This window comes from Prunus mume, linkage group LG7, assembly GCF_029339155.1.
Source record: "Prunus mume cultivar Tortuosa linkage group LG7, ASM2933915v1, whole genome shotgun sequence".
In the NCBI taxonomy this organism is placed as follows: Eukaryota; Viridiplantae; Streptophyta; class Magnoliopsida; order Rosales; family Rosaceae; genus Prunus; species Prunus mume.
The window spans coordinates 15,449,291-15,461,463 of record NC_142704.1 but is presented as its reverse complement, the minus strand read 5'-3'; the positions used below and the strand labels follow the sequence as shown (position 1 = coordinate 15,461,463).

The 12,173-nt window shown below is 39.4% G+C and overlaps 1 protein-coding gene across 1 annotated transcript; it reads left to right on the top strand.

Moving 5' to 3' along the window:
• Positions 1-4,920: 4,920 nt before the first annotated feature.
• On the top strand, positions 4,921-11,832 carry PLL1 (poltergeist like 1). Its single transcript, XM_008240067.3, has 4 exons — positions 4,921-6,951; positions 8,315-8,428; positions 9,249-9,513; positions 11,147-11,832. The coding sequence occupies exons 1-4, from the start codon at positions 5,122-5,124 to the stop codon at positions 11,269-11,271; spliced, it is 2,334 nt and encodes a 777-aa protein (XP_008238289.1). The 5' UTR covers positions 4,921-5,121; the 3' UTR covers positions 11,272-11,832.
• Positions 11,833-12,173: the final 341 nt, after the last annotated feature.

Genomic DNA, 12,173 nt, shown 5'->3' with positions numbered 1-12,173 from the left:
TGCTTAGGAACTGACACACTAAGTAGCAGAGCACGAGTAGTGGCAATGATCTGCCCATTTTTACGTTCAGCAACCCTATTCTGTTGTGGTGTATGAAGACAATTAGTCTCATAGAGAACACCTTGAGTATGGAAAAATTGAGATAAAGCTAAATTTACAAATTCTTCACATTATCAAATCGAAAAACTTTGATAGGGAGCATAAATATAGTCTAAATCATCTGATAAAAACGTAGAAAGATAGTGAACATGTCACTTTTATGTTTCATCCAATAAAACCACATCATACGAGTGCAATCATCCACAAATAACACAACACCAGCAAACACCCAAGGCAGTAGAAATAGGGGAAAGACCCCAAACATCAGAATGAACTAAATCAAATGTTATAAGGCATTTATTACAACTCAGATGGTAGGATACCCAATGACTCTTAGCTAAAATACAAGTTTGACATTGGACGACAGACTCATAGACTCCACTAATTAATCCAAGAAACAAATGCCGTAAATAACCAAATGAGGCATGACCAGAATGAGGATGTGGCAACCAAATCCAACGATGCTGAGAAGTTTCGGCACTACCATCACGAAGAACCCAATTAGTTTCCACAACACCCACATAATAAAGCCATTCTTTTTTAGTACCACGACCAAAGATCTCCTGAGACTGGATATCCTGTAGTAAAACAACATATGGATACATCAGCACAACACAATTTAATTGCTTAGTAACTTGTGGCACATATAATAGATTGCTAGACGAAGATGGAATACCAGTAACACTTTGTCTAAAGGTAAATTAGGTGTCAAGAGTACAAAACCAGCCCCTATGACAAGATCAATATCATTATTAGCTGCCATTACATGATCACGATACTGGAAATATACACACAAAACTCATAGAGATACTTGAATTTATTGAACAAACTAAAACAACTCCAGCAAAAGGAAAACCAACTGCCACTAATCTTCATTCGAGACATGACATAGAGAGTGCAACTAGTTGGTCCAGGGCCTCAACGCACTAATGAGCAGTTGATTTACCATGACCAAGTCGCAACACATCAAAGGGCAGTCTCGCAAGATGAGGCACAACTAAAGCCAACCCATATATGAGACAATAGATATGCCAAAGGAAGAGTAAATCAACATAAGTCCACCAAAAGTCGAAGAACACCGAAGATTTGACAAGATCCAAGGGAAGACCCCTTGGATCTAAAGCTCTCTCTCTCTCTCTTAGCAGCTAGGGTTTTCTAAAATTAAGTCTAATCGCTTTTGGCTTTAAGTTTTGAATTTTTCTTTATGTAATTTTAACTTCAAGCTAAATGAAATTAAACCTTATACATTATGTGCAATTGTTATAACTATTGTGATGCTGATATTTAATGAACTTAATTATTTCAAACTTAGACATCGTAGAGTATTTTATTTATTTATTTTAAGGACAACTTAGGATGAAATAACGAAGGATTTGTTCTTGAAAAAATGGCATGCCAATGGATCCTCATTCCTTATGCAGTAGTGGATGTACTCCTTCCATAAGCTTACTCTCTCTAACTTTCATTCTTTCACTCTCATAGTTTTTTTTGTTTAAATTTATATATCTACGTTTGAGGGATATTATCCTCCATCCCCCATGCAGTGGAGATACTCATTCCATCAGAGTACACTATGCACACTATCTTCTCTCTGGGCCTCCTAATCATCCCTACTTCAATTACTCTCCTTGCCACTCACTAACGTAATACTTATTTTGCACCAGACATTAATAATCGAGGCTACAATGCAAGAGTATAAACACCTCTTCGACACCATTGTATTTGCCACTGTGAATCACCTTTTGGCCACATCTTCTCCAATGTCAATCATGGCTAGAATATTGTGACCCTCATCCATAACGCAGTAGTGGTTGTACTCATTCCATATGATCATTCTCTCTAATTCCTCTTATTTTACTTTCTTATATTTTTGTTGTTTTAAATACTACGTTTTTTTTAAAAAAAAAAATTTATCAAGACTATACATCTAAGAAGTGCTGTTATTTGGGAGAGTAGACAACTATGCACCTCATAGCATTCAACAACGTTGATGTTGTATATCGTAAGCTACTCGAGATACGAGGCTTGGTGATATTGGGATTCCACGATTGTGATGTTGCTCTTATGGGCAATAACTATGTTTCGATGTTGATGCAAGGTCTGCAACAGGGAACCAACGCAGTGTGTCCCTTGGGATTTGTTGGTTCAAAGCCTCCAATCAAATTTGTGTAGTCTAGTTAGGGATCAACATTTGTCCCTCAATCTGGGCATAATGGGCTAGCCTAGACTAGCCCGTCGTTTAGGCTTAATTGATCTAACTGGATCTTGGATTGGGTAAGGCTTAGAAAAAAGATTTGAAGCATCGGGCTAGTACAGGCTCCAATTTCCTTGGGCCCCATTTGGTTCATGGGAAATGAGGCTTGGGTTTGGGAAATTAATTGCTTTCTCATGTTTGGTAAGTCAATGTATGAGAAATGGTTGTCTGGCACATGGGAAAGCAGGGGGGGAAGTGAAGCTCTCCTCCCCCCTTTGGTTTTGTTTTCCTCATCATGGAAATGTTTGGGAAAATGAGCCAACATTACATGCACATTTTTCATGACCATTTTGTCCCCATTAACAATTTAGAATTACAATATAGCATTAATTCATTATTTTTTTATTTTATTTGATTTCATATGGGTATAATTGAAAAATTAAATAAACTTTCTTTTACATTCCTACACAACTAAACATGTGAAAGGAAATAAAGTAGTATTTCTTGGTTACTTTCCTAGGATTACCAAACATGGGAAATGAATCTTCCATTTCTCATCCATTGGGAAAGATATGAGAAATTATTTCTCATCAAATCTTTTTCGCGAACCAAACGAGGCCTTGGTGCATACATGACAAAGTCAAAGGAAAATGAGGACACTTGTCACTATTATCCTGTGACATGTGTTTGACTTTGATTGGTTAGTTTGTAATGAATAGTTAAATATGTTGAGAAAGTTAGATAAGTTAGCGTTGATGAAGTTCTGTTAGGCTCATATAACAACAGTTAGTAAAAGCATTATACGAATATTGTGTCTATTCTTTCTCTCTAATCATTCTCTAATTTCTTTCTACTTCTCATTCTTCTTCTTCTGTTATCACATATTTTAAGATGGGTGAAGAAAATTTGTTGAGTAAGGTGAGAGAAAGTACAAGAAAAAGAGGGAGATTTGAATTAAGAATGAAAAAGAGAAATGGGATTAGGGATTTACTTAGATTTGAAATTGGAATTCTGCAGAATTGATGAAGGTCTGTTTTCTTATGGAATATTTAACATTTGGGGCTTGTGTCTAGAAATTTTTGTGAATATCTATGTTGCAATTTGAATTATTTGGCAATGAGGTGGTGGTTGTAGTGGAATTTGGAAGAGGCAGACAATGATGAACCACTCAAACATGGAGGAGCAAGTAATTGGTAAAACGGATTTGGATGTAAAGGTGTAGATGAGTTTTCATTTATTTATTTATATTATGTTTGAAGTTGAGTAAACGGAATTCAAGGTCAAGTATCTATAAGGACATGTGTCAAAATGTTATGCAAGGGACATTAGGGGACATGTATTTTGGGGACATCAGATATGCTCATGTCATGTATCCCATTAAGTAACTAGGTGCTTAGACGAATATAGTGGCTATGATAAGTCCGTTGGACATATGACTTGGTATTTCAAGGCTCTACGCAATCACATATCGAGTATCCAACAAGGTTATTGCTAGGAGTTTGGGATGAAGAAAAGAAAGATTAGAAGGATCGATTGCCAAAGGAGAGCACTCCATTAACCAAAAAGCCAATTGGGTAGCAAAGCAATATTGAAACCCCAAGAAGTCCCTCTTCCCAATAAAATGCATCTACAAAGAATGAGAACATTGAGAAGAGACAGAAAAAGAAAAGAAGATAAGTTGTAAGAAGACGAGGAAGGTTATGTAGATTTAAAAAGATGGAACTTAGAGCATAATTTTTTTAATAATTGTTTTCGTAACTCGACCTAGACTTAGGCCATTCACACCATGATAACGCATTTGTAATTGACATCCAATACACAACTGAGTTGGGGTTAACATGCTCTTCCGACAAAGAAAGGAGGGTAACGTCTACTAATATGGAGTATTGAGTATTAATCACGAGATAGATATGACTGTGTTCGATTCAATGAACAAGTAAAAATGCTTAATCATGCCCAATTAATATTATTAGTTCTAACTTGGCTTTGCGCTGCTTCCATTGAATGTAACACACATTTCTGAAACTGAAAATTTTGCCATATAATTAATGCTTCACAACAACAAATATTTGCTCCATTTGTGTTTTGAATAATGAGAAACTAGCTACCATGTTGAGAATCATGAGGGCATAATGGTAAATTTACATGAGAGATGGGGAGGTGACCAACCCAGATTGGGCCTTGGGCTCGGAGTCCGGACAGAGTGTCTCGTTAATCCAAACAACAAAAAGGACAAAAGCACCCCTATAAGACAACCCTTTTTCATCCAATCCAACCTCGGTTTTCCACATTGACCCTACAGTCTCACTGAACAGTCCTACCACCACCGCTTTTTGTCTTTCCCTAAAGGGAAGGGAGGGACCGGTCAGGGACAAAATGGTCACACCACAAATTTTTGCATTTCAACCCGGGCCCCACTTTTTGCCACGTGGAATCCGACGTGGCGGTCCTCACAAGTACCCCGAACCAGCACTTGCCATTTTGCGATGCTAGACGCCAGGTGTAACCGTCAACCCAGAGGAGCCAACAACTGCACCCAACAACAAAAAATTAAAAACATTAAAATTTTTTTTTTTTTTAGAGAGACAAAGTCTTTCTCTCTCTATAAAAATGAGGTCAGTCAGTCTACTCAACTAAATATATAAAATCACTGCCACTCTCTCTCTCTCTGTTTACTTTCTCACTCTCTCTCTCTCTCACTGCTTCTCTCTTCTTTTTGTTTATTTTTCGTTTTTTAAATGGTGCTATTTGGGTTGTTGAGCTTTGCCGGAAAATCGTGTAGCAGACAATTTTCTCGGTAGCCAAACAGCGGAAGCGAGTCAAATGTGATGGGAAGTGGAGTCTCGAGCCTCTCCTCTTGCTTCCGGCCGGTTCACCGGACCAACCACCACCACCCAGACCACAACGACGTCGTCTTCGCGGCCTCTGAGCCGTTGGACGAAACCCTAGGCCACTCTTTCTGCTACGTCCGCTCCTCAGCTCGCTTCCTCTCACCTACTCAGTCGGATCGCTTCATTTCCCCTTCCAACTCGCTCCGGTTCTCTCCCTCTCACGAGCCGGGCGCGAGGACCCGACCCGGCCTGCACGAGACCGGGTTCAAAGCCATATCTGGGGCTTCCGTGAGTGCTAATAGCTCCACTCCCAGAACTGTCCTCCAGCTTGACAATATTTACGACGATGCCACTGACAGTGTTCTCGGTGGTTTCGGAGGTGGAGTCCGGGGGAGCATAGTCAATGGTTTCGAGAGTACGTCGTCGTTTAGCGCCTTGCCTCTTCAGCCCGTGCCACGTGGCGGCGAGCGCGACCCCTCGGGCCCAATGGAGCGGGCTGGGTTCTTCCTGTCCGGTCCAATAGAGCGCGGCGCCCTCTCCGGTCCGCTCGACCCGAACCCGAACGCGCATGGACCGGACGGCCAGGTTCACTTTTCGGCGCCGCTCGGTGGCCTTTACGTGAAAAAGAGGCGGAAGAAGGGCATTTCGGGAATTCGGAAGGCGTTGTACCGGAACTTCTCGGAGAAGAAGCAGCGGCCCTGGGTGGTTCCGGTGCTCAATTTCGTTGGACGGAAGGAGGGCCCACCGCCGCCCGGGGACGAGGCGGAGCCCAAGAGCGAGACCAATGTCCAGTGGGCTCTTGGAAAAGCGGGGGAGGATCGCGTACATGTGGTTGTATCGGAAGAACAAGGTTGGTTGTTTGTTGGGATTTACGATGGGTTTAACGGACCTGATGCGCCGGAATTTTTGATGGGCAATCTCTACCGTGCATTTTACAACGAGCTTCAGGGATTGTTTTGGGAGGTTGATGAAGATGATCAAACCCCAGGAGCCGAAGAAGCCAATAACACTAACCCACCAAATGTAGCTACAGAGAGTGAAGTTGTTGTAGATGTTAAAATTGATGGAAATGATTCGAATTCGAACCCCTTGGCTGAAGCTGATCGGACAAAGAGAGTGACCTTTCAATCGGAGGGTAGGAGGCGGCGGCTTTGGGAATTGCTAGCTGAGGCTGAGGCTGAAGACGGGCTTGACCTTTCGGGTTCTGAGAGGTTTGCGTTTTCTGTCGATGACGCACTTACAGTGAGCAATGAGGGTTCTGGTTCTGCAGTTAGTAGACGGTGGCTTTTGCTGTCAAAATTGAAACAGGGATTGTCCAAGCACAAAGAGGGTCAGGGTCATGGTAGGAAGTTGTTTCCATGGAGGTTTGGTTTGGAGGATAAAGAGGAGGTTGAGGTTGAGAATACAGTGGAGGAGAGGTCTGCTCCAACTGGTAGGAGGAGGAAGGAGGGTCCGGTGGATCACGAATTGGTATTGAGTGCATTGTCAAGGGCTTTACAAGTGACTGAGAATGCTTATTTGGAGATGACTGATAAGGTTCTTGATACGAATCCAGAACTTGCTTTGATGGGGTCGTGTTTGTTGGTTGTGCTAATGAGGGATGAGGATGTGTATGTGATGAATTTAGGGGATAGTCGGGCAATTGTTGCTCATTATGAGCCTGAAGAAGGTGGTTCAAGCATGGAATCAAGAGGGCACAAGGATAATGGGTTGAGCGCTGAGGATATAACTGAGTCGTCCTCGGCTGTGGCCAATGAGGCTCCTACTCAGGCAATGAAATTAACCGCACTGCAGCTGTCCACCGATCACAGCACGAGCATTGAAGAAGTAAGTTCTCTTGTCATTATTTATGCTGCCTTAGCTCTCATGGTACTGCATTCCTATTTGGTGAGATTGTTTTGCCTGATGAGTTGGTGTGTTTTAATGTTCTTTTAAACGAAGAATACCACTTGTATAAACAATGTTTTGAAAGGCATAAGTCCAGTTGGTTGTTTTCCATGGTCTCTTGGTTCCTTTAGTTTCTTCTGTTCCTTAACAATTTTGAAGCAGCATGCCTTGCAATTTTATCTCCTGCTCATGCATCTTGGTCTCAGATTCTAACTTCTTCTGTATGTCAAGTTGTTGAGAGAAAGTACACTGGTCGAAGCACACTTCTTGCCGATGTGCTTAATGCCAGATATTCTTCTGACTGTTAGAGCTAGATAAATATTTATTTACTTCATACTTTTGCTCTGCGACTTCTTTGATTGCATTATGCCTTTCCAATTATGTGTTTTAGGTTTTGTTGACTTGCTGGAGGTGAAGAAAGTATTGACGTCAGATTTATTTGCTTTTCATGGGTTATACAGTGCACATTCCTGAATGCACTGACTGTGGTCACAGCAGTTTATGGTTCAGAGGTCTCCTTTTTTATTCTTAGAAAATGCCACATTGGTCTTATGCTCCATATGAATCCGACACATGCAGAAGTGAATGGTGAACTTTGTTTTTACTGATCATGTCTCTGTTTGTTCCTTTATCTTCTGATGTTTCTTAAAGTGTTAGGAAACATGTGGAAAATTTAAGGAATCCCAATTCATTGGCAATCTATATCCAGACTGTTTTAATAAACTGTTCCTCATCGTATTTTCCATTCCTTGAACCTAATCCTGTATAATCAACCTCAGCCATCTGTTTTCCCTTGGGGGTGGGGACAGCAGGCTGAAAGAACTGAAGAAGCTTCCTTTTCCCTTCCCATCTAGATGTCTTGTCATTTCTCCATATCGTCACGTATTCTCCCAATGGATAGGGACGATGTAGAAGCTTCCTTGCAGGTTTCGTTTCCTGTGTGCTTTCTTGAATGTGTAATGTCCCCTCATGGATCTATAGTTGATGTACGTTTGTTGATAATTATCGAGGGTTTTCTGTCACTTTCCTGGTTACCTCAGCATTCCAGAAAGTTACTTTTAGTTCTCAATAACAATGCTCCTGGGCACTCATTTTTGTCATTTCATTGGTGGCGTTGTTTGGGTGTTCTGCTTTGTACTTGTCTTGTTGGTTTAATCTTTATTTTCCTCTTTCCTGTCCATAGTGTCCTCTGGTGACTATTATTAATTTCCTTGGTTAGCTTCCTGGCCATGTTGATGCAACTTAGCTACTATCACTATTTTTTAATTTTTTATTTTTAACCATTTCTGTTTACCTTATGCAGGAAGTAATAAGAATCAAGAATGAACATCCAGATGACAAACATTGTATTGTCAACGACAGAGTGAAAGGTCGTCTTAAAGTTACCAGAGCATTTGGGGCAGGATTTCTGAAACAGGTCCTACAGATATACTTGTTAACTGCCCCAATAAATTTCACTTTTTTGCATGGTTTGGTGTCATTCCTTTTTGGCTGGTACATACATATAAGAATATTAAGTGTCTGGTAGAGGCCAAAAAATTGTCATGATTATCTGTTTCCATTCAGTTTTTCCAACTTCCTAATTCACCAAGATTGGCTTATTCTTCATTTTGCTTAGATATTTAAATTATATATCGTATGGAGAAAAGAAAAACTAATTAAGTCAATTTGAGTATAAGATAGTGGTACATCATTCTGTTATAAAAGAGGTACACTGATTGAAGGTGCTTACTTCATAGACTTGAGAACCAGAGCATTAGCTTAAATCTTGCAAGTGACCAATGTGCATATTTTTCTTGTCTGCAAATGAGGGGAGGGAGTAGAATGCTTATTTTTTCTTCGTAACTTTCCATATCCGTGCATGATCCTGTACACATATCTTGGAAAGTTGTGGCATGATATGCCCTGTTCATTAATTGAGCGACCTTACATGATAGCTCTTATTGATATATAGTTTCAACTGTCCCAGGTTGTGCACAGTCAGCTTCAATTGTGTACATATGTTGTCTATACCGTATGCAAAATACTTTGCTCTATGGCTCAATCAATATGAAGATAAATTGCTTTTCTTTGGTATAATTAAACAAAAACAGTATCTGAAGGAAAATGCTACTAAAATGGTTTATGATTTTTGACTGTTGCATGAAACTTTCCATGTACAACTACTTGTGGATGCAGAGTCCAGTGTGAAAAATATTTTACAGTAGGTAATAATGTGATCTGCATTTTTGGTGCAGCCTAAGTGGAATGACACATTGTTGGAAATGTTTCGAAATGAGTACATTGGTACCACACCATACATATCATGTTTGCCTTCTCTCCGCCACCATAGACTCTGTCCTAGTGATCAGTTCTTAATCCTCTCGTCGGACGGTTTGTATCAGTATTTTAGCAATCAGGAAGTAGTTTCTCATGTTGAAAATTTTATGGAGAAGTTCCCAGATGGAGACCCTGCACAACACCTGATAGAGGAGCTTCTTTTCCGTGCTGCAAAGAAAGCTGGTATGTTTCACCAGTTATCCTGCCTATTATATTGTGTAAATTGTTTATGCATACTTTTTGCTGTTTTTTGTTTTGTTTTGTGATTTGAGTGGTTGTGCAAGAATAATGCATGACTTAGAAGGTGTTAGGATGCAGGCACTAGTCTTTACTGTCGGAAATTCTTACCCTCAGGAAGAGATAACTGCACTGACCATAGTTTTGACATTGCCCTATTATTGTGATGTTTTTCATATTTGCACCTATATCCTGTCCTTGGATTCAATTGTAGTTAGTATGTCATATTTCATGATTACGGAAGGACAACACTATTTGTGCTCCCCAAAAGGCCACAAATGGCAGTATTATAAGCACTTCTGTATAGAAGTGCAGGATACAGAAAGGGAGCATTCCTCCCTCTTCTTGCCAAAACAATTTGGTTTTATTGGGCTAACAGGATGAAGGCATATATGGTCTGTTTTTTTAACCCTCTTTTTAACAGAAATTATTTGCATTTTCTTCAAAATTGAGTTCTAATTTGTATAACTTGTCTAGGATAAGTTACAGTGTTATTTAGAGTTCTATTTGATTCAATTTGGGGTGGAGGTGGATCTTTGGGCTTCAGTGTCTGACAAATTTAGACATATTCCTTTCTTTTTCTTAGGGAATGCTGTTTCTTTTGTCAACTGGGAAACCTTAATGGTATTTGGTTGTCAGATGTAATGCTGTTAGTTGTCTGGGTTTAATTGATAGGTTTTTAGGTTTTTTTTTTTTTTTTTTTTTTCAATCCAAAAAATGGGTTTTGATTGTATCTCCAGTGCACTGCTTCCTCACTGTTGCTGTCTCCTGTTCAGTTTTCATGAATAAAATTATCATATTTTATTTTTAGAGGGAAAACGAAGAGAGGGGAAGGTTTAAGTACTTGGAAGTGGTTGCTTATTTAAAATTTTCTATTCTTTAACTAATAAAATCTCTTTTGCTGAGATATACATGTATATGTGCATACATGTGTCCTTCGGTGCATGAGTGCGGTGAAGGTGCCTATGAGCGTATACTGATAATTTGTATTAGATTTCAGTAATAGTTAGAATTTTCCCTGTGCTTTTCCCTTGAGTGATTACACAGAATGCTGAAGCATTAGTTATTGGTGGATAAATGGAGTTCTACGAAGGGTTTGCCTTTTAGGTTTATGCACCTAAGGGTTTAGGTTTTTGGCCTCTCTAAAACATAGACTGCCAAATACTTGTAATGGGAAATGATAGTAGATCTTAAATTTTTCATTGGTCTCATCCTAAATTGAAACTGGGGAGAATATTTCATTTGTTTTTAAAGCTTTGCACTTGTGTAACTGAAGAAACTTTCATTTTTATATCTCTAAGTAGAGGGCTAAATAGAAGGAAGATGAAGTTACTTCTTGCACCAGGTTTGGTACTCTTTAGGTGAGAAGATCTCTGTTTTCATTAGATTCATGTAAAACGAAGAGATAAAGTTGGATTGTGGAATAGAAATTGGCAGTAACGACTACTGATCCACTACATTTAGTTTTTTTTTTCCTTCTTTCTTTCTGATTTTGTCTCTGCTTTTGAGTTTGGCCACTGTCGCTGTATATAATTCTGCAGGGTATCTAGCTTTAAACTGGAACTGTTTTGGCTTGCAGGAATGGATTTCCATGAATTACTGGACATCCCACAAGGAGACCGCAGGAAGTACCATGACGATGTCACCGTTATGGTTATATCGCTTGAAGGAAGAATTTGGAAGTCATCAGGAAAGTACCTTTGACAACTTTATACACAGGCAGTATTCTCTATAAAAAGGGGACATTGCAATTTCAATTTTCAGCTAGAGATATTCTTCAAGCAGTATGGAAAGCTTTGCTGCTGACAGTTCCATGGGTCCATTAGGTTTTTGTTCTCTCACAGCATAAGCATACAACTAATACGGATGGTAATGGCAAAATACTGATGTTAGATATCATCCAATACTTAATAGATGCAAAAATATTGGGTTCAGGACAAAATGAGATTTTGCAGATGGGAGGTTGTTGGGGGAAATGCTCTTTAGGGGAAAGAAATCTTTTCTTTTTGTCCCTTTTCTTTTAGACTTCTTCATTTTTTGTTTAAAGAAAAAAAAAATAGAAAATTTGCATAGGTGGAGGCTCTTCGATTTCATCTGTGCCTCTCTTTTCTTCTTTTCCAGAGCGGAAAATGTGTTTGTAAATTGGTGGGGGTACAGATTTACTTACCGAAAACTTTGAGCATTCCCTTGTCAATACTGAGCATCTGTAATTTTGAAGGTGGGTTTTCCACCATTGCGGATCACAAGAGTTCAAAATTTTACCAACTTTCTGGTGTAGAATTTATGTTGCCTTTTAAAGTTTTGTTTCACCATGAAGAAGTCAAAACAGATAACAAGAGTTCAAAATTTTACCAACTTTCTTGTGTAGAATTTATGTTGCCTTTCAAAGTTTTGTTTCACCATGAAGAAGTCAAAACATATGGTGGAAAACTAGTAAAGGGAAATTAGAAAGGTTGCTTGGTACTTGGTAGCAAGCGCAACCTAAAAGTGAGAGAATTCTTGACCCAAAAAAAGGTGAGCAGGAAATCTTGACCAAAAAGAAGGGGCAAGAAATCTGCCATGAAAATAAGTTTGGAAATCTGGTTTCTACTGTTGGATTGATTTAA